Raw genomic sequence first — 23,414 nt, forward strand, 5'->3', positions numbered from 1 at the left:
AAGGCCAATTGGCGTCTGCGAGATTTGATTTAGGAGAAAGAAAATAATTTAAATTTCATTTTCACTTCCTATTTCAGCTGGGAGAAACTTGCAAGGTTGCGGATGCCGAAGCCACTTTTTCTTGGGGGAAGACTGAGGGTTTTTTTTATTTCTGGAGCCATCATAAAGAGTTTAGTTTCAGGGTGAAAACGGCTCTGTTGCTTTGCTCTGCTGCTCAGCACAGTACAAGACACAAGGCACTAAGCAGAGTATTTAATCTGAAGCTCAGCTAAGTAAAAAGAAATATTAAAAAAAAAAATAATATATATATATACTGGATACCAAATATCAAGGAATGAAGGTGGGTTTTCCCCTCTGTAGGAACAGCCTGAGCAACAAAAAACCACGCAAAGCCATATTAGGAAAACCCCCCACATTTTTAGGCAATTCCCAGTGACTGATTCTTTGCCCACCATTTATTCCCCATGGCAGAGTTGTAGACCAAGGACCAAACGTAGGGGATGAAGAATTCCTCGGGCTGCTCCTCCTCCACGTACTTGAACTTCAGCTCAGGAAACTTCTGCAACAAGAAAGCAAAGTCCACTGAGGGAAGGTTTGCATTTCTGTTTGCAAACACGCAGCCCATGTAAACACTGAAGAGGTCTGGTGAAAAAAATAATGAAAGGAACTGAACCATTAGACCCAAAGGAAAATATTTACAGGATAAAGAAATCATTTATAATTTCTTCTTTGTACCGAATGCTACATCGGCATGTTGCATTCAACCCTTTCACTGTTGATCTCACTCAGTTTGGCTCTTAACAAAGACTAAACATGTGAATCCTTTACAAAACACAAAAGTCTTAAGGAAAACTGTCAGTTTTAGCAGCCCCACAAAAGCCTTCAGGCTTGCACATGTACACACCTGTTTATTGCAGTTTTCCCTAAAAAGCGTTTTGCTATTAATTGTACCAAGCTCCTTAGCAGGAAGAGCAGGAGAATCCTTTGGAAAGACCCTATAAATAAACACAGCCTGTGATTTATTTTCAGGAATCCAACAAATTGACTTTTTCCCTCGAATTCTCAAAGACTTTCCAGGAGAGAAATGCTCTTCAAGAAGCACGGTGGGAAGCATGGCTCCATGGATGGGCTCCTGGAGGCCACTTCTAAATCTGCTCTGTATTTTTGGGTAGGTCACTACCTCTGTGCCTTGGCTTTCCCGTTGCTGAGGAACACACAGAATGACTCTAACAGAAAAAAAAAAAAGGTCTAAAACCCTTCAGGCTCCTCAACTGCAACATGTCACGTATCTATCCTACTTCAGCCTCTAAGGTTGTAACCACATAAACCTTATTTTCCAATTTTCTCTCATTTTTTCCCTCCCAAAGCAGAATATACACGGCAAACCCACTGTGTTTGTTCTCGGTAAGCACATGTTTTGGGGAAGAGCTGAGCCTACCTTTGTTCCACGTTCTTCAATCATTTCATCTGCTTCTAAACATTGCCTGTGCCAAGAGCTTGGCAGAGTCTCAGATAAAAGCCTCATGACAATGATCACTGGGGTAAGATAAAACACAACCCATTTTATTATTTATAAGGCTGTGGCTAAGACTAAGAATAAACTCTCTGGTGTGACATGACCAGAACAAGCACAGTGATGGCCAAGAAGCCTCTTTACCCATTAATAACGAAGGGATAACCCAATAATCTTTGTTGAGGTTCCAGTGTCCCGTTTCCTTGTGTTTAGACCCTTCTGGTTGGAACAGTCTCTTTTGAAAAGGTATTTCTTAGCTTTCAGGGTTATTTATATCATTTTTACACAGGTTATTTGTATTTTTGGAGCCAGAGAACATGGTAACTACCCTACTTCTTCCTTGCGTTGCTGCTGTTACTAGAGGAGTTTGATGCAAATGCCAAGTGCACAATTACACTGAGCTACAAAGGTGCCATCAGATGTATGAGGAATGTGTCTCCATGGACATCTTAATTCAATCAGGCTCTGAGCAACCTGATCTGGGTGAAGGTGTCCCTGCTCACGGCAGGGGTTGGACTGGATGAGCTTGGAAGGTCCTTTCAACCCAAACCAAACCCAAATAGCGATTCTATGACTGATGAGGACAGTGGTGTCACTTTCCAGCATGCTCCAATGTTCTGGAGCTGCTGTGGTTTGGTTGATGTTGGGGTCAGGTTCTTCACCACAGCTCTTCATAGCTGGACACCAATATTTCCCCTGAGAGAAACCATTTTGGCCATTGGTGCGGCTGTCATTATTGTACTTGATGACTTCGGAACATGTGGGGAGCTCATCCTTAGAGCAATCAGGGAGGGAAGGAGGAAAGTTCTGTTTCCAGCACTATCACCTCAGTTTAAGAATCACAGAACAGAATCACAGAATAGTTTGGGTTGAAGGGACCTTCACAGTTCATCCAGTCCAACCCCTGCCATGAGCAGGTTGCTCAGAGCCTCATCCAGCCTGGCCTGGGATGTCTCCAGGGATGGGGCATCCACCACCTCTCTGGGCAACCCAGGCCAGGGTCTCACCACCGTCAGGGGCAAAAATTCCTTCCTCATGTCCAGCCTGAATCTCTCCTCCTTTAGTTTCAAACCATCACCCCTTGTCCTATTGCAACAGGCCCTGCTCAAAAGTGTGTTCCCATCTTTCTTACAGGCCCCTTTTAAGCACGGAAAGGAAGAAACGAAGGCAGCTCAAAAATAAGGTTGTTAAAGTCGCTTCTACATAAAACTCCTGTTGAGTTCAAAGCCCAGAACCTCTAAGGTACATCAGCAAGTTTCGTTTCCTGCGTCAGACATGCAGTTTGTGGTCGAGAAGCTCCCATCGCCCTTCTGTGCCCCTAAACCAGTTTCTACCACCTCTCTACAACCCCCCCTCCCCTGGTCTGTTTGGACAAGTTTGTTTAATCTTCCACATCACTTTGTTTCCTCATACTTAGGTATCTTACCCCCAACACTCACCCCCATCTCTAATTCCCTGTTTTCTGGCCTACTCCCATCCCCAACTCCTTCCTGCTGTATCTTCACAATCTCTCTTTAGCGTATCTTTCTATTTTATACTCAAGTTTTCTTGTTTCTAATCATCTTTGTGAGATCCTCCTTTTCATTACCGTCCCATCCCTTCCCATCTTGGCTCCAAGTCCTCGAGCTCTACCTGCCTTCCCCCTCCGCCACCCCATCCCTCTTCTGAGGACACCACAATTCTTTCATCAAATTAACCCTCACTCCAATCAAGCCCTCACGTAGATTTTAATTATTATTATTTTTTAAACTCAATATTCTACTCTGTTTCTCCTCAGCGTAACCTTCCCCACTTCCCTCCTAAACGCTTCCTGACTTGTGGTTGGCACAGACAGGAACACGTTCTGTTTGACGTTGCATCAGCAGAACGAATGGTTAAACCTCACGATTAAACTGTCACAACATTTCCTAGCAGAGCAAAACCCTCACATAGCCGTTGTTCTGCACCCCAAATGCTGCCTGGAGTAGTTCTTCTGCAAGGGAAGGGGAAAAAAAGTGATTAAAGACACTAATTTGAGTTGAATTAAACACAGATAATTGTTTTACACCTTCAGAATCACAGATTATAGTGACTGGTGTTTGCAGACACTCTGGTTTGGGACCATTCAGGACTTAACAAACATCTGAAGCTTTAAAACAGTAGGTAAAATTGTCTTAGAAATTCCAATAGCTACATCTGAGATGCCCAGCTCTTCCTATCCCATTATCACTGCTGGAAGAAAAGCAGATAGTATTCATATTTTCAGGCAATAACAGTCACGCATTGATTTTATTAAGTCTTTCTTCAGACTGATCAATGTTGCCATCTATTGTGATCGTACCATAGCAATTTAATAATTAAATTTCAATTAAAGACCATAACTCACTTCAATCGGCCCGGACTCTCTCACACTCAGCATATACCTTGAACAGTCTGCAGTTTTATCGTGCAAATGTAGACAAGGATAAGGAGATTTTTAAGGAGAGATATAATATGCATTGCCATTATATACAAAAAATATAAAACCTATCTTTATAAAAAGAAGTAATGGCAGAAATTCTCTTTTTCTAATGGTCCCTCTGAACAGTACCCAAAATAGCTCAATGCATTGCTAACAAAACGCGGAAAATTTGATTTCCAGGACAATAATTCACAGCCAACTGCAATGATCCATGGCTGGGTGGTGGCCATGGCTTCTCATTCATTAAAAATGAGAAATTTTAGAGGTCTGAGCATGGAGATAACTTCTGCACCAGACTCTATCTTGCAAGATTTACCAATGTTAAAATAAAAAAAAACTTCCCATACAGTTTCACTACTGGGGTATTCATCGAAAACAAAATCTGTTAACATTCAAAATCATCAAATGGAAGTAACTTCAAAGCATTTCTGCCTTATCAGATTGATTTATTACAGAAAGGGTTAAACACCACATAAAAACCTTGACCAGTGCCATAAAACTTTAAGATTTTGGACAGATGGTAATTCAAGGAATGTTTAAGTTCAGCTCTGTGTTCTTGGTCTCCTGCACATTCTGCTTCCAAATGAGTGATCGGGAGCTTTCACTGTGTGACGCCCAAATGAACCTGATTTTTAGCACTTTCTGAAAAGAGGCACCACTCTAAAGCATCTTAAACAGTAATCCTAATAATAGAGGAAACACCTAGGCATGAGATAAATAATATCTTTTTTTTTTTTCCTTCTCAGCTTTTCGTTCATGAAAGATGGACAAATTCTTCATTACCCACATGCTTTACCACACGCTTCACTATTTAAGCTTTTGAACTTATCGCCCTGCCATAAATGAGTCCAGCGGAGCTGTTATTTGCATTTTTATCCTGTTGTTACCAGAGGAGAGAAAACCCCAGATGGTTTAAAACAAACCGACCCAAGGCAATACTTGAAAATTCAAGAGCTGGAGGTAACGCAAGGATTTGAATGGCACCATTTAAATACAGACAACACTTATCAGCTCTGGTGAATCAACCCACCATGGCACCTTATCTCGTTTTCTTCTGACAGACGAAGCAGAAGTCAGATTTTTAGTGGTCGGGACGAGCGTATAAAACCAGACAGATCAAGAACTTTGCATACTGTCTGCTCCGTCAGTCATACGTTTCGATGAAAAACCACAGGAAGTCCGATGAACAGATATAGAACTGAACAGCAATAACTCCCCTACCGCAAAAGTTCAACGACATTGTATTTTTTTGTGTTTATTGTATTTTTTTTTTCAGTTAATGATGAGGATGATAACATCATGGCCAGCCAACATCCCCTGGCACGGCTCCAGGTAACTTGGTGGCATTTGAGCTACTTGAGCCATATATTAAATAAAAAAAGTCTGCTTTACTGGATATAACGCAGCCCTTGTCAAAAAAACGCGGCAGTCACCGTGGAAAAAGAACAAAAACAAAGAATTGGATTAACATAAAACTGGAGAATCCTCTTTTCCTCTAGTCCTCGGTTCGAAATGGTGGTTTCTGAAACAGAAATCATCAACGTGAGTCGGTATTTTCAAAAGTGCATGACCGGTTTAGGAGAAAAGTGCCACTTCCAAAGGAGTCTGAATACATTTGAGAGTCAAATTCATGGTAACTTGCTATCAATATGAAGCTTCAAAGTCTTTCTGAAAATGGGATTTGTGTGAATTTGAAAAACTTACCATGAATCTTGTTTGGTAACCTAATGACACGTTGGCAAATTACGTGTTTCATATTGCTTCAGTTAAATATAGTGGTATCATCTGGGGAGCATCTGCAAGATTGGACCTTTTTAGCAAAATACATCAACTGGCAAAGAAAAAAAATATAAGGGCTCAGATTCAGCACCATAACAAGTCATTATTATAGGGGCAATAATGATTTTTTTACCCCAGCAATGTTTAGTCCTAAAACACGCCTTGCACTGAACATACCAACCTATAAGGAGTTTGGGTTGAGGGAGAAAATTTGTATTTGTCTGCAAAATCCAGAATCCACAACGAAATCTGGTCCCCAAGATCCCAATCTGACTCAAATTAATGGCCGAATGTTTTGAAAACAACTCTACAGTCATGGCTGCTACATTGTTCGTGGTATTGATATACATATATAAAAACATTTATATATTTAATTTTTTATATATTTAAATGTATTTTTTATATAAATGTAAGCACTTAAGTGCTTTGGCAGAGCACAATTTATGGAAGAATACTTCTAAGTACTTGTCCTAAGATACCGATTGTCCTGGTTTTGCTAAAAACAAGTTTCTCTTTTAGTGAATTTTGCCTGTCAGCTAAAGCCTTCATATTAACAGCATTTTCCTGGAGAACCAGACACATGTTTTGGTAAACCTAGCAATGGAATGCAAACTTATTGATAAGCATGGATGGACATCTCGCGAGAGGGGCGACGAGAAACAAGTGACCAAGAAACTGACCAACTGTGTATAACATTCCATTCACGTGAATACTTCATATAAAAGTGCGAGATCACGAGGATCTCGTCCCTTCTGCTTACGGCCGACATTAGGAGAGGACCTTGCTAGTCGTCCCTGCAAACTGAGGCCTAGTGAGAGACTGAATCCAGCTCTGATTGGCTGCAGAGTCTAATCCAGGACTTTGGTTGCCGGCTCTGCGGTTGCTGAGACTTTCAAGATTGGTTTTGTATATTTTGTATTATTTTCTCTATTCTTATTAGTAGCATTAGTAAAACATCTTTAATTTTTTCCAACTCTCTTCTCTCTGTCCTTCTTTTCCTCCCAATCGCCTCTCCTTAGTGGAAAGGGGGGAGAGGGAGGGGCAAAAAGGGGGAAGTGGGTTGGGAGAGGGGGTTAACAATACATCTGCCAGGGTTTTATTGTCACCCCTCAATCTAACCCTTGACACCGATACATTGAATTTTTGCAATTATTTAATTCTTCCCAGGCGATAATGCCATTTCATCTTTCTCCGGTTCACGTCTACACTGTTTCTCTTTGACTTAAGACACAAAGTCGATGTGGCTTGGGTGAAATAGCTGTCTTGGTTACACCACGCATGCCCGATATCATCTTTGTTGTCTTTTCAGGTTTGAGGCACCGACAGCCCAACAAGAGACAATGGTGGGTGATGAAGGATGCAAACAGGAAACCTGCTCGACGAAGTGTGACCTGCATGTCTCGTTCAAAGATCCACAGGAGGAGTAGGTGCATACTTAACGGCGGAGAAGAACACAAGCGGCTTGGAGTGTGTCGGGAGGTTTCGAAACAGAAAACTCAAGATGAGAAGAAGAGGGTGAAATATCCCCCATGTATTAGAAAGTGACATTTTTCCCAGGGAGTAAAATTCAAAAATTCAATAAGTAACCCATGGTAATCTAATGAGATACAATCTTCCTGGTGCAAAAGGGCAGGGAAGATTTATCTATAGAGGAATCAACACTTTTAGCCAAGTTAGGATTGTTGAGATGCGATTTCAGTTTTCAGATCACTCAGAATAAAGGTTTGCACAGTGACAGGAAAATAAATGCACAGTGAATTTGAACTGTACGACCTGAATCACCACCAGAGAAGCAGACATGCCTCTGTTGAGTTCAGAAAATGTAATTTAAAAAAAAAGAATTGGTCAATTTTGGAAAAATCAACAAAACAGCTGTGCCTAAATGTTTCCTGGTAAAGATGCAATGATTTAAAGAAGTGAAATATTTGCAGTAAACCTGCCAGGGCGCAGAAGTTTGCGAAGCACCACATTGCTGAAAATAAAAAATATTGTATTTCTAGGATAGGTTGGCAAATGCTGACAGCTTTAAAGTCCTTCTAGAAAGTCAGGGACACACATACCTACATCCTTATTTTCCTTGCAGCTTGGAAATATTGCTGATAAATAGCAAAAACTTCAAATCATGCCATAGAAATTATTTTTGTTTTCATAGAGAGTCATTAATCTGCACAAATTCCATATATAGTGTACAAAAAGTATAAATTTGAGCTTAGGATGAGGCAGCCTCAGAAACATCTGACTTGTGAGCTACTTCTAGAGAAGGCAGTAAATAAATTAGACTCCTGGTCAGCAAAACTAGTTGAAAATATGTCACCTGAACAGCTGATTCACCCCCCAAATCCCTTAATTTTGAGAAAACAGCTTCATGGATATTCTGTCTACGTGGGGAAATTTTGGGATAGGAAAAAAATGATTAAGAAAACGAAAGACTAAAGCAGGACTCACATATTAATGCACTGTTAAGCATCATTAACCTCTACATAACATTATATTATACATCATGATTTAAGGATTTATAATGAAAATTTGCTTGCCATGTCAGGATTATTCTGTATACCATGTTGTTTAGACGAATATACATTTATTTCAGAAGATTTCCAAGATAACAGCACAACATCTCGGAGACCAGAGAGAGCCAGGGAATGGCGATGGGAACATTATAGGGCTGTTTGCAACATGGCAGAAAATACAATATATGCTGGCTTTGGCAAATAATAAGAAAAAAAAGTACTAGAGGCCGATATATGTAATTATACTTTAGGTTTGATGATGTGTAGATGAGGTACCGTCAACAAAAAAATTTCATCCATTTCAGGGCTTAACCTGAAACATGAACAACCTGAAAATGCTGACAGGAAAAAATGAGGAATTTTATCAAAATTGAAATTAAAACAAAACAAAACAAAACAAAACAAAACAAAACAAAACAATTAAAGGTTTAAACATATGGAATGAAAAAACTACTGGTCAACTCACAAAAATGGTTGTGGTGCTTGACCTCGCTCGAGCATTCGCGATCCTGTTACGTACATGCATCGACTACTCGGATAAATATGGAAAATCCTTTGCGTGCTTTTGAATTTAGGGAATTAAAATCTGTAATAAAACCTAAAACCCAGAATAATCCCCGGGCCCATTTTGCAGTTGCATTAAAGGGCATCAGTACACAAATGGGGATGAACTTATCAAATCCGAAAACTTTTATCGATATGAAGTGGATGTATAAGTCTTCTTACCATGGGATTTGCAGAAAATTCATATTTTATAACAACAGACAGTGCTAAGGAAGATGAAAATGAGTTTAAACTCTGTCTTCCTGCATATACAACCCAGTAAAACCCAGTATATTTGCAGCAAATATTTTTGTTAAAACTGGAATGCATTTAGAAATCAATAATTTGCTGCCAACTTTATACAGAAGATTCATATAGTTGCTAAAAAAAGGTGATAAGATTAGGAGTAGATTTTGGGTGCTGCTACAAGTCACAATTAAATCAACAAAGGTTTAGTAGGACCTGTAAAGAAGGGCTTGGACATAATGAATTTCGTAAGTCTCAAAATTAAAATTTTATGGTTCAGGACTTGCCAGTGTCAAGGTTTAAGGCAAGGCGGCAATAAACTGTGGCAGACGCTCCCTGTTACCCCCTTTACCTCCCGCCACCCCTTTCCTTTAGATTGGAAAGATGATAGGAAAGATAAGGAGAAAGGAAGAGAGACTTCAAGTTGGAAGGTTCTAAAGGCTTTTAGTAATGCTACTAATAAATAGAGAATATATACAAAATATACAAAACCAATCTCGAATGCTCGATGTGGAGTTGGCGTCACTCCAGCAGTGGCAGAGCTGGGTGTGCAGAGCTGGCGTGGCTCCAGTAGGTGCAGCTCAGGCCCCCGGAAGTCATGGATGGGACTTCACAGCAAACCGGAACCTGGTTGCAGGGATGCAGGGCTTGAGGCCTGTGGATCACAGGCAGACAGGCAGGGTCCTCTCTAGATGCCAGCCATGGTTGAAGAGAAAGCGACCCTCGTGATCACTTTCTTATATAGGGGGTATGATGATTATGGGATGGGATACTTCAGTTGATCCTCAGTTGGTCAGTTCTAGTCACCTGTTCCATCCACCCCTCCTCAAACACGCCCCTCTCACAACGGAACGTGGGAAAACTTATCAGTCTTTCTTAGCTACTATAGTAATAAATCTTCAGCATTCCGTTGGTCTCTTATCAGCACCGAGTACAGCATCCTAGGAAAAATATGCAGGCTAAAACTCAGAAAAGTACAGCCACCTAGAAGAACATAGCTGAAAGAAAAATCACTAAAAGAGCACTGGTCTTGTTTTTAACAAAACCAGGACAGCCAGAAATCAAAATAATTCCTCCCATACAATTTAATTATTTGCAACAATGCTGAGGAACTCAAAGGAGGGCAAAACAGGGGTGAAAAAGGCAAAGTCTTTTAGGTGAAGAGAGAAAAAAGAATTAACTCATATCTGGGCTACAAATTCTTCTCCAGTTTCTGGATAAAAATTACAGATCCGTGCTCCCTTCATCAACCATTTTTTAAAACAAAACCAATGTTATAAATGTCATCCAATATTTCAGTTTTCACATCAGAGACAACTACCTGCTAATTATTCTCTGAGAAGCAAATAGCATGTTTTTAGTCTGATTGATTTAATTTATTAAGCCTTATTATTAAAGAAAAACTCACCTGAAAAGTTTTAAAAGAGTTGAACAATGGAGGGTTTGGAGAAAATAATCCTGCTGAATAATCAGTATATACTAATGTGTAGCTATTTACTCAAAGACATGCTGAATCTACACAAATTTTAGAGCCAACTATATGTTTTAAATTTCTAGCAGTGAGTGCTACTGTCAAAGTCACAGCAGCTGTTTTGATTTTGATAGCAGACTGCTTTAAAATACGAGGAATGTTGTTTATAATGGAAATATTAATATAACATCATAGATGTTTGCTCCACCTGGGCTAACGCACCATCCCATCATGCTAAACCAAAGCCCAGATAAACCTCTCCCACTCTTCTATTCCTACCAAACCCTCAGAAATTGTGCAAATTAAACACTTGCCATGGTGTGTGCCATGCAACCAGCAATGGAAAATGAGCCCAGTGTGTTTGCAATTAAAGAAACTGTTAAATTTCAACAATGCAACCCATATTTTTGTGTTTCGGTAAAGCGCTGGAGCAAGAACTCTACCTTGGTACAAGAGGGACTCACTTGTCTGGACCACATACAAACTCTGCCCCAGCTTCCTAATATGTAAATATTACCAATTTTTCACTTTTTTTTCTAGTAATTGTCATACCCAGGGTTAGATTTTTTTTCCCCCACCCTCGACAGGAGCTGGAGATTTCACCGTCCATCTTTACAGATTGTCCCACCTTGAGCTTGCAGGTGGAAAGTTGGTGACCACCTATGAAGTCTCTCTGTGCTGATTTTCATCTCCTTGCTCTTCAGGCTCTGAGATGGGAAAGAAGGGTGACTGACAGCATAAACCACACTAATTTCACAGTTTTAAAGGATTTTTCCTTTTGGAAACTACCTACACGGGCCCTCTCTGCTGCCCTAACACATCCTTGGGATTATCGAGTTGAAGCTTGGAGGCAGATCAAGAGGTCGAAACTCTTATTTTCACCCACCTGCTTCTTTCAACCAAAATTCAGAGTTATAACAACATCCCAATTGTTTGTCTTCTCATTTAGTTGCATAGAACAAATTCCCCCAACACAAAAGGTGGCAGAAGAAGAGCAGAGTGATTCAAGTTCGCATATTTTTCCAGTGACGGAGGTCCCAGACATGCTTTCACTGGAAATCGGTGCGACGCTACAGCAGCATCCAAAACATCCCACGAAGCCAAAAAGAACATTATTTTGGACAACTGGGACCAAGCTCCTCTCCGTTATCACTGCACAGAGGTTTAAACCAGCACCTAGACTTTGGCTTTGTGTATCAACAAGAGAAACAAGACCCCGATCTCCCCGTTGAGTTGAATGCCTTCCATTAGTCTGATGTCTACTACACATTTCCTCATGCAAAAGGCACCTCGTGGCTTGTTTCTACAAGGTTTGAATTTTATGTAAGAGTAGCCACAAAGTCGGACATCCTCCTCCGGTCCCTCCCATGAGGGACGACATGCCAAGCCCCAACATTCTTCCTCCCTCTCAAGTGCCCACGGAGGAAGATCTCCTTTTGAGTTTGTCCTTTTTTTTTAACCTGAGCGAGCCAGGCCTGTAAATATTACCAAAAAAAAGAAAATATAACAATGACTTCAGAACAAGAGACAGACTCACTGTCACCAACCGTTAACTCTCTGATCAGGGCAGACTCGGAAGCGAACCCTTATCTGCCTGAGGTTCGGGATGTGCTAATGCCCCATGCTCCTATTGAGTCCACAGACCTTTGGTTCCCTTAATCTTCCCAAACTGGAAAAATCTACTCCCCAACGGATGCGCTCCCTCCTGAAGTATTTCAAACCTCAGCAAACAGAGGAATTGTGCTATGAGATGAGCAGCGGCCGCCCCGTTACATGCAGGAAATTAAATTTATTTATCTCGAGGAGCGAAATGTGAAATGACAGTCAAAACCTCTCCAGCTGGAGCGCGTGGTGCCAAACTGCAGCCTTATCTCTGAGGGGATGGTGAGTCGAGGAACTGGTGCCAAATGTGGCCATTTACGCTCTTTATTTTGTGGATATGGACTTCATAGATTTAAAAAAAAAAATAAAATTTTTTAATTTGCCCTAATGCTGAGAGTCCTGTGAAGACAGACCCAAGACACGGGGGTTTAAAGTGACCTCAACATGTGACCAAGGTGCCTTTTCTTAAATGGATTTTTAGGTTGCTCGTTCTATTCTATATTTTATATTCTATTCATGCAGGACATGAAGGTTGTGATAACATGTTCAAATTAGCTACTGAAAAAAGCCTTAATCGATGATAGAGTCAAGTAACATGTAGGAAGAAGAAAAGTATAACTACTAATGAGTAAGATGATTCTGTCAAGGTGGAGGGCATTGTTACCCGTCTTGCAGCTGGGCAATGGCATCTTCCTTGACTAATTATGGGGAGTAAGGAGCCAACAACACCCAAAAAGTCATCTATCTGTCTGCTTGGTGTCCTCTCGCAGCTATTGGTTTAAAAAGTAGCATCCTGTGACGTTAAAACTGCTTTTTTTCTAATGCAAAACATCACCTCAATCTGAAAAAAGGCCTCAAGTGAGCTGCTCTTGCAAAAATGCATGAAAATTACTTGCGTTTTCTGATTTATTATGCTTTTGATGCCATATTTCCAGATTTGTTTGCCTTCACTGATGGCACAGACAAGCACGAAGAATTCAAATAAAGTTTTGCTGCCCGATTCCAAGCTCAACGCTACAGGCACCACTTGAATCTCACAAGTCTTGTGTTAAGGACAACACGTAAGTTTAAGGGCTGTGTTCTTCTTCTACTCTACTCCATAGATACAAATTTATGTCCCACAGGATTCCCTATCTTTCCTCATGTCCCATGATCTAAGAGCCCATGGTGGCTGGAAGTGATAGGACAAGAGGAAACGGCCTCAAGTTGTGCCAGGGGAGGTTGAGGTTGGATCTTGGGAACAATTTCTTCCCAGAAAGGGCTGTCAGGCATTGGAACAGGCTGCCCAGGGCAGTGGTGGAGTCACCATCCCTGGAGGGGTTGAACAGACACGGAGATGAGGTTCTCAGGGACATGGGGTAATGCCAGGGTTGGGTTAACGGTTGGACTCAATGATCTTGAAGGTGTCTTCCAACTAAAATGATTCTATGAAACACTTACCACTAGTAAGTATGTACTAGTCTGGTCATGAAGGACAAGAAGAAAAGCTGGAACTTGGGTAGAAGAGAGTCCAGTGGGGTTTGTGAGGGTAAGGAGTCGACGTGAGAACATGGTCAAGAAAACCCATCCTTGTTTGCAAGCTCAACAGATTGTGGGTTGAGGGCTACGAGCTTAGGGAACCATAAACCCAGCCTAAATCCACATGGATTCGAGAGTCAATGCAATTATTTGATACGACTTATCAAATACAGCTGAAGTTAAGGCACCCTGAGTGAAAGCAACAATCACAGAATCATAGAATCATTTAAGCTCGAAAAGACCTTTAATATCATTCAGTGCAACTGTCAATCCAATACCACCATGTCCTTAAGAACCTCATCTGCAAAGAATTCCAACACAACTTGGTTTATCCTCTCCTCAGCCCTCACAGATCAATATAAATTGTTAATTAATTGCACTCCAGCCCTCCCACACCCATGGAGGTGGCTCCTCTTGCAAATATCGATCTTCCTTTGGAAAACCAAGTCCCTTTTCTTGCAATAACATTGAGTTTTGACCCGGTTATCAACCAACGCTACAAACAAATTGTCCCTGATCGGACCAATCCTAACAGCGGAGTCCTCAGCAGCGATGCTGATAATACGGGAGAAATCCCCTGCTCAGCCAGGAAAAAGCCATTTACATCACAAATCATCCTAAGCAGGAACATACACACCGTAAATCAACCCGAGAGAAACATCGCAACTTGTAGCAAAGGTTGTGACAAAATTAATCTCTGTATGGGAATGCATTTAAGGGAGCCATCAGCTGACAAATTCCTCATTTTCACTTCTTGGTGTAGTAGCTGTAAATATTCAAGACATTTCTCTAATTTATGCGTTTAATTAGAAGATATCTAGAACATTCCTGCTGTTTACATTTAAGTCAATGCTGCAATGAAAGCTGTAATTTCACCTGGGATTTATATTCTGTCCTCAAAATTTATTTTGATTCCTTGATTTAAACATGCACACAGAAGTGAAAATGTGTCAAATCATGAAAATGGAAAAGATTATATGCCATTATCTAGTTCATCTGTCAACCAGGGCAGAAATCTTCTGAGGACCGTTTTTCTCAATCTGCCACATGTTATGGAAACTTAATTTAAAAGACTAATTCAGAAAAGACAGCTAAACTTTAAAAGTGGAAGAACTATTGGAATGGTATAATTGGAAATTGGTTACATGATTTTTTTTCTTCCTCAATCTTATATTCAGTTGTTAATAACACGTCAAATCTTGCACTTTCTAGGATAAAATTGTTGGTATCTGCCACATTAATTTATATATTTTTTAAAAGACTTATACATATATATATGGAATGAGAAAAAATATATATTTTTTTAAATCAATGAAAGTAATAAATTAATTTTAAATTCAAATTTTTGCCTTTCAACTACCCCACCTGTACTAAAGGTTTGCAGTAGAAAATGAACACAGGGGTTGCAAATAGCTGAGAAGAGGAAAAAAATCTCAGAGCATTTCAGCGTAATTTTACTTTGCATTGCCCAAAGTTGCAAGATATTTGGAAACAACACGTCATGCACATTTGGCACTGGACTTTTCATTAGATTCCCAGTATTTGCAATGAAGGGAAAGCTGCACAACATGTGCAAAGCAGATTTAGTCCCGGCGAAAGATGTAATAAAAGTCTAGGGTGGGTTTTCTAAGGTACGGAGGAGGGAAACTTGGGGAATGTTATTTAGGTTGACTAAATGTACTAAATGTAGAGTTTTTAAGTGAATAGGGGATGGGCTCTGGCTCAGAGCCCTCCTCTAAGATGTTCTGCATGAGGAGTTATGAGCAGAGTTGGGTTCCTGCCAGCAAAACTCTGCAGCTCCAGGCAGGGAAGCGCCTTTGTGCAGAAAAAAAAAAAAAAAAAAAAAGGGAATCGTCATCCTGGAAAGTTAAGAGAGTTCAAATGATGTGGCAAGAGAGCGGTTCGCAGAATGGAAGTCACTTTGAGAAATGGAGACATGGAAAATGTTGTTTACCGGTGTCAGGATCTGTTACTAAGGGGAACAACTTGGAAAGTCTCGTCCTGCTTTCACATCCTCATTTCTTCAGTGTTTTCTCTCTCCTTTATATGTCTTACTTGTAATATTTCCTTAAGCCAATGGAATCAAGCAATTTAAAGGAGCTGGAGATAAGTAACCAGTGACACAAAACCAGACTGTTTCATATTAGAATCTGAGTAAAGTTTAAATTCTCCTGCTCAAATTCTCTATATGTGCCCATCCTTCCTATAAAGTAAGAGAATGATTGACCCTATCTCTATATGTACCACTAAAAAACAAAATTTAGGGAATACTTGTTTTTAAATTGCACAGCTAAATCAAAGTAGATGCATTGACAGAGGATGCAGTGTTTCAAGAGCTCACATGGAAAAATCGGATTTTGTTGCTCCATTCACTCCCAGTCTCGTTGGGTATTTCACAGGCCAAGACCAGACTTCAGCTGTGCATAAAGAAATATTTGATTGGCCTATTTTGGCAATTTATGCTCTTTTTTAGTGAGTGGAGTTTTTATGTCATCTCCTGACCCTCTCCATCCACAAAGTTTGCAGAGCACCGAACATCAGCCCTGTGTTTATCACCACCGGCAATGCCACCTGCGAGGATGCTCCAGCAGCAGGACACAAAACATCCCTCATCCTGAGCGACAGTAGGAAAATGCCACCACTTACCACTTTTTTTCTCCTCCAAAACAATATTTCTAACAGTGCTGGTTCCTGATTATTCATTGCCAAACATCCTTCTGGGCAAGAACTGGTTGGGGTATCTTTTGCCAGACACGAAGATGCTGATGGGTCCCTCTCATGCCACCGGTAGAGCACAACCAGATGCCTCTGATTCAAAAAGAAGATTGTTGCAATAGATTTCACTTGTGTCCATTGCAGAAATATGTTTCTGCTCTCTACAGGATGCATAAAGAACTATATATTTACTTTTTTTAAGATTCAGATTTCGATATCTGGCTATTTTCATCCAACACTGATTTTGTATTTGTTGCTCTGTTTCAAGAGAAAAGGCAAATGTTAAGAGGTAACCAGCTTCCACGAGAATATCACTGCTGCTTATCATTTGTTTTACGTTCCTTCATACTCCCTTTCCTATTTTTTAACACTGAGGGTGAAAAGATGCTAATTAAACCCTTAGCAAATACTGAGCAGCAAATTCTACCCTCCTGTCGGTGCTGCTCTTTCCCAGGCTATTTGTCCAACAGCTTTTTCACCCCATTGCTTTTTGTTTTATACGAACTTTAATCACAAACATGAATTAAGAATTTCGCTATTGCCTGGACACACAATGCATTTGAAAATCCTGATAATCAACCCTCCAGCTTTCCCCTGTTCTGCCCGGACTCCAGCCCACCAAAACAAACCACCTTTAATAACTGTTGTCATAGGACACTATTCCATCTTCTAAAGCCTCTGCATGTAACTGCATGAATTCTCATCTGGTGTCTTAATGGGACGCAGTTAATTACCATCCCCAAGCTGCCCCAGGTAAAGCTGAGACATTAATCGGCTCAGCCGTGACTGCGGTTACAGGTTTCTGCAGCAGTGAAGGGACTAAGTCCAGGTGACAATCACAGGAGAAACACACTGGGAAACAGCAAAACTCTTGTATTGCTGACCACCTCCCTCCTAGAAGGGTTTATTTTCCCTTTTACATCTTTCTTGGTTTGAAGAATTAGTCTCAGAATCACTAACAATATATATTATTGTATTAATATATTGTATTTGCATTTATGCAATTAAATTGTTATTATTACCTAGTACATTTCCACATGTTGGGATTGACCTTATCATCTGAACTTTTCAGTTTATTCTTAAAACTGGTTTTGGAGAATGAAAACACCGTCCCGACATCTGTGGAAGGCTGACCTGCATGACAATATTATCAAATAGCTCTTCTGAAGCAGCTTGGGTAACTCTAAAATACGATTATTTCATTCCAATGTCATTGTTCAGCTTCATAAAGAAAGCAATTTCTCTGGAATGAAGTGACCAAATCCCAAATGCAGCTTCCAGAAGGTAACTGGAAGAGTTTTCAGGGGTGGAGGGGACAAGACATTAAGCCTTCGTTTAAATATTAGTCTCCATGTAGACAACAGCTTGGAAATAGGAGTGTCCTGAGCGAGCCCACCCTTCATCTTGGCCAAGGGATCTCATGCCTGAGCCACTGAATCACTGGTACTCGAGTCCGTCACCTGAGGCACCACCCTCCCAAAATACCTTGTGCAATACCCAGCTCTTGCCGCTTTCCTTCAGCTCTGGATGAAATTTGTTCCTCTGGATTCCAGGAAGATTAAAAAAAAAAGCCCTATGGATGAGCAGGATGCATCTTTCCTAGAGAACTGCGATCAAACTAGGAGTAGGATGTCGTGGTTGAGATGGACAAACGACATAGACCAAGTTCTTTCAAGATGAAAGTAGTAGATGCCATTTATTGCTACAAGTGCATTTTTATACAATTCTAACAGTTCATGTGTCTTTTCACTATTGGTTACAAGTTACAGCACTAACATCTCATTGGTTAATTTTCCTATCATCCATGTTATTCTTCTATCCCCTTCTCTCTCACGGGTACATCTCTCCTTTCTCCGGATACTCCTTTACTCCCATCCTTCTCAAGGGTAAATCTTAATATCTCAAGGCTGATCTCTAGTCTCATATTTTCTGTCAAGAATTCCACAGACCCGCTGCAGTTTCCCACAATTCCCCCTTTTTGTATTTTTGCTAAAAATGCTGCCCTCATTGTCCACTGCAGGGCCCTTTGCAGCAGAGAAATCATGCATGGCAACATTAGTAACACAACCACAACAATCATCAAAATGATCAGTCCTGTTTTCACTACTGATAACAACCATCCTAAAAACCCTCAACCACTAAGCAATTTATTTAACAAATCCCATCAAAATCTTCACACCCATGTCCTTGAGCTAATAAAAAAAAATCTATCGCGGCCCTACTCTGCCATGTAGCATGTCTTACAGAATCTACATCTAGAAAAAGTCCACTTAAAGCCTTAGAAGTTCTGTTAGTTTGCTTAACTAGCCAGCATCCTAATTTTCTAAAATATTTAAAGCTTTTAGCTGTGCCAACACCAGATACAAGAGATCCTAAAACCCTTAACCTTGATCCCCAAAAATCTACATTATTATCACATTTTGACTCATATACATGCAAAAAGTGTTTTTCTTGTCTTGCTCTTCTGTGATCTATTATCATAGATACATTGGGCATTAAGAGAGTTAATAGTCCCAAAATACACAGTCCTTCAACAGCATTAGAAGGAATTCCTGGTCAGGCTCTATCTCCACAGATCAAGAATACACCATACAGGAGGTTTTGGGGTTGCTGTTCCCACATTATCAATGACACCCCTTGGATTCTTCTGCAAGGTACTGCACCAACGAGTTTCATTTCTATAGTCACCAAGGGTAGTATTAACATTTTGCAGTTTTATCCATTCATGCTTTAGCATATTGTCCTGGCACTCTTCACAAACCAGCTGGATACAAGCATCCATGGGCACAGATCCCAGCAATTCCAGTTCCTGTGGTTCAATGTCTATTTCCAGGAGGCAATTAATCCAAGGTGCCGTGTTAGTATTATTACAGTTTGATGCAAGGCCTTTGCACCGACCACTATTTTGAAACAATTGTGTGATGGTGCTGTCGTCATCAAGGGGGATGTCAACCAAGCATGTGTGGAACGGGTTTTCCGGAGATGCCATAGCTAGGCATATGGAGTCCTGGTCAGTCATGTTGGCTAAAGTACTCCACATGTTAGTCTTTGTCTGTGCGGGCATCCAAAACACAGCAGCTGCAACAATCATTGTCAGGAAGATAACACAGGTTTCACGTTTCGTGCCAGCAACCATTGCAGCCCTTGATCTGTAAAGACACAGGCATAGCCTCTCCCCCAGGTTATCAATTGGTGTGGCCTTTTCCATTGACCGTTAACTAGTGATTTGACCATAACTAATTTAGGTTCTTTCTGATTTAGCGTGTTTTTGGGTCAAACTTGCAAAGTGTTTCATCACAGGGCAAATTTGGGCTGAACTACATAGATATTAGTGATTAATCACATACAGTCCTTTTGACAATTGGTTTTATGATGTTTTCCCTACTTCTCCCCCCTTTTTGTTTTAAAAAAGAACAAAACCAAAACAAAAAACACAGTTCAGAAGCAGATACGTGCATTGGACCTTGACTGCGTACTCAGAATCACAAATCAAATTTAGAGGTTCCTCCTTAAAAAGCTCTAAGTAATGTAAAGCTGTGCCAAGTTCTGCTAATTGGGTTGAACCTTCAATAATTTTTACAGAATGATGCCAGTTGTTATCTTCACACCAAACCACTACAGCTTTATGAGACTTCCCAGAACCATCAACAAAAACTGTGCAAGTATGTAGGATCAGACCAAATACAAGTATGGCCTATGGCCTGATGTTAAAGACTTGCAGGTTCTGCAGCAATTTACATTTAGGCATGCCAAAAGCTGTGCTGTTAAGAAAACCAGCTAGTGCAATTTACAAAGACATAGATTACAAATAAAATAAAAAAAATCATAATTAAATTTCACAATTGGTACATATATGACAAAAGGATCATGGCCTATTGAAACTTAAATTCATTCCCTGCATTTCTTGATCAGAGTAACAAGCAGTATATCAGTCTGCTAGCAATCTCATCATACTGTCCCACAATAGCCACAGGTTGTTTCTATGTTGTAGCTATAAATAGACAAATCTGCAAGTCCAATCGAATACAGTCAACCTGTAAGGTTGTCATAAATTTATTCCTCAAAGTTTCCAACTCCATTTTGGCTGTCATATTTATTGGATATTGTTTTCTCTTACCAGATCGAAGTCCTGTTTCAGATCAATCAGTGTAGTATTTGCTTTATCGAAACATTGGCTGTTAATACTTGTGGAAATATAGCATTTGAAATTTCCTTGGAGATTTCTCACTTGCAGCAAGCAGATCTGCGCCATCCAAGCAGCTTCTTGTAGGCTATGCAACTAAACAGAATTCTCAGAAAACGTTATTTGAGCTTACAATTTACTTAACAAATCTTAACCTAAGAGAGGTATAGGACTTTCTGGCAACTATAAGAATTCATGTATTAAAACTTTGTTTCAAATTTGGCATTCCATTGGTCTCAAAAAACGGCCTTTCTTTCGTTCTCTCTCATGACCTCAAAAACTAGCATGGTGAATTTACTAAGAAGTCACTTACAACTAATTACCACAGAATAAGTCTATTAACAAATTTTTGGTTTAATTTTCCAGTTTCATTAGAACTATGGATCCACTGGTGATGCCTTTAAATTTCACCCTCAGACTCCTTCATGCAGCATTACAGCTCTCTAGCAGTAATATTGCTTGGGGGAGGGGCACGGGGAGGAATAAAACTTCCCTCTCGCCCCCATCTGAGATGGCAAGACATACAGCCCAGCATGAAAACACATCAGTTTGAACTCCACATCAAACCAATCTGGCTCCACTCCACTCTCAAATCAGTACCAGTCTGACCCAGAGAAGCACTGAATACTGTGACCCCCCAAAGCTGACCAGTGTGAAAAGACTGACTTCAGCAAGGAGGTAAAATTATGAGCTCTTTTCCTCATATGTGCCAAAACCTAGGAAACAAGACAGAAGCAAAAATAAACAACACCAACAACCCCTGATTCAAAGCCGAAAAAAAACACAGTGCCACAACAAAAATGGATGACAATACTTGAGGGAAAAAAAAAAAAAAAAAAAAGACACATCGGGGGGAGTAAAGCCCCCGTTTCTCTGCTTAGCAGCGGGAAAACAGGTTTTTTCCTTTTTTTTTTTTTTCTTTCTCTTCTCGCCGCAGTTCAGATATAGCCAAGGCCATGCAGCTGGTATAATCACTGGTACGAAGTGGGAGGCTCTGGCAAACTCCTCAGTTACAATGAGCTGCACATAGGCCTGGGATATTTTGCTGTTTTGTTTTCCCATTTCATTCCAACTACACTTTATATGCAATTTCAAGTAGCTCAGAAATAGTTACATTCCTTAGCTCCATTTACCTTTTATAATTTAGAGATGTCAAAAAACAGTATAAACCAGTATAATAAACATAAATCCATTAGTCTGTTTTCCTAGATCCAAATCAGTTAATATTCTAGCAACTTTTAAATACAACCTCTTCCAAATTCACATCTATCATAGCATTTTAACAATTTAAATGCTTTTCTAACAATATAAGCAATCATTCTAATGTGTAAGGATGCATCCTAAGGGGAGGCAAGGTGAAATTTGAGCAGTGGAACCAGTTCCCATTTTGTAATTATCTCCCCAAACAAGATTCTTTTGGTACCAAATATGAATATGCAAACTAACATACTGAGCTCAGATATGAAAACCAAATACCCAGTTCAAATATGCAGGTGGTTCACAGTCACACTAATTTAAGACAATATCTCAATTTTTGCATTGCGCCTTTGAACCGCTTACTGCTCAGCCAGGTGGAGGTACCTCTGGGTCTCCCTGACAAAATAGGTCAGTGCGCGCTGGAGCCCCATTCGGCACCTGCCCCCCCGCCGCCACAGCGAGCTGGACTGGGCAAGGCCTGTTTTGTTTTGTTTTGTTTTGTTTTGTTTTGTTTTGTTTTGTTTTATTAGTGTCTTATTAGTGTTATTAGTGTTATTAGTGTTATTAGTGTTATTAGTGTTATTAGTGTTTTATTAGCTGCTATTCAAAACCAGGATTCTTTACATGATGTGCATATAGAAAAACCAAATCCAGCACACCGAGATGAGACACAGCCTGTCACAGAGTTGCGCAAGTCTGAATGCTGGAATGAAGGTAGCATGCTAGAGAAAAGAAAGAAAAATAACAGCTACTACACACAAAATTTTACCATCACATTCACGCAGTAAAGAACTAAATTACTCATGATCTTCTGTATTATCACAAAACGCACATTTTGAGTCAATGAATTCTCATGATTTAACAGACTGTGAACTTATCGTACCATATAACAAAGACCTACCAAAATTGCAACATGCTTAAACCGATACCCACAAAGAAAACAGGTTAATGAGGAAAGCATCCTGCAGACTTCAGCAAGTTTACTGTGACCTGTGTATTATCGGTTAACTCTCTCTCTCAGCTTGTTGAAGTTCAAATCGTTCCAGCTGTAAAACTGTCTGTAATGATCTAATGATCTCTTGTAGAGATTTATTTTGTCCTGCTCTTCTCACCTTAAAAACAACATTAATTGCAACAAAATTCTATTCTCCGGACACTTTTCCCAATCATTTAACAGCAGCCAACACTGATTTCAATACTTAACAAGATCTTCCTTCCTCATAATTCCAAGTGCTTTGCTAAGTTTTAAAACACCTCCCAATACTGATTTTTCAGGAACACAACTGAAAACAATTATTCCTGACCCCATCTTGCAAGTAAAAACCTTGAGAAGGGGGAGGGAGGGGTAGAAAACACAGGCTGCTTGCAGAACGACTGGGAAAAATGGGGAGAGAGTTTTATGGCGCACTTAAAAACAACTAGTAAAACAATTAACTCACATTCCTAACAAGCTGCTTGATTTTCATAGAGGCAATACACAGAAAAACATAATCTGTACTGTAAAACTTGCAGATAACATGTTGATAGCAAACATTAGCATTCTCTACTGCTAATTTCAACACCACTTCTTCCTTAGCTTCTAAGTTTTCAACCTGCTTATTGATGGCCTCTTGAAGATGGTCAATAAATTGCATGTAATTCTCACTGGGACCCCGATTAATAGTTGCAAATGATTTGGCTGCATTGTTGGTTTCAGG

General features: G+C 40.1%; 1 protein-coding gene across 1 annotated transcript in view; it reads right to left on the bottom strand.

Annotated features, from left to right (window-relative positions):
* Window positions 1–418: 418 nt before the first annotated feature.
* Window positions 419–23,414, bottom strand: part of LOC135577008 (dymeclin-like) — a 225,210-nt gene continuing 202,214 nt past the window's right edge. The window contains 1 exon segment of the mRNA XM_065044447.1: window positions 419–559. Within this exon segment, the coding sequence (XP_064900519.1) occupies window positions 419–559 (141 nt within the window).

Source organism: Columba livia, chromosome W, assembly GCF_036013475.1.
Source record: "Columba livia isolate bColLiv1 breed racing homer chromosome W, bColLiv1.pat.W.v2, whole genome shotgun sequence".
NCBI lineage: Eukaryota > Metazoa > Chordata > Aves > Columbiformes > Columbidae > Columba > Columba livia.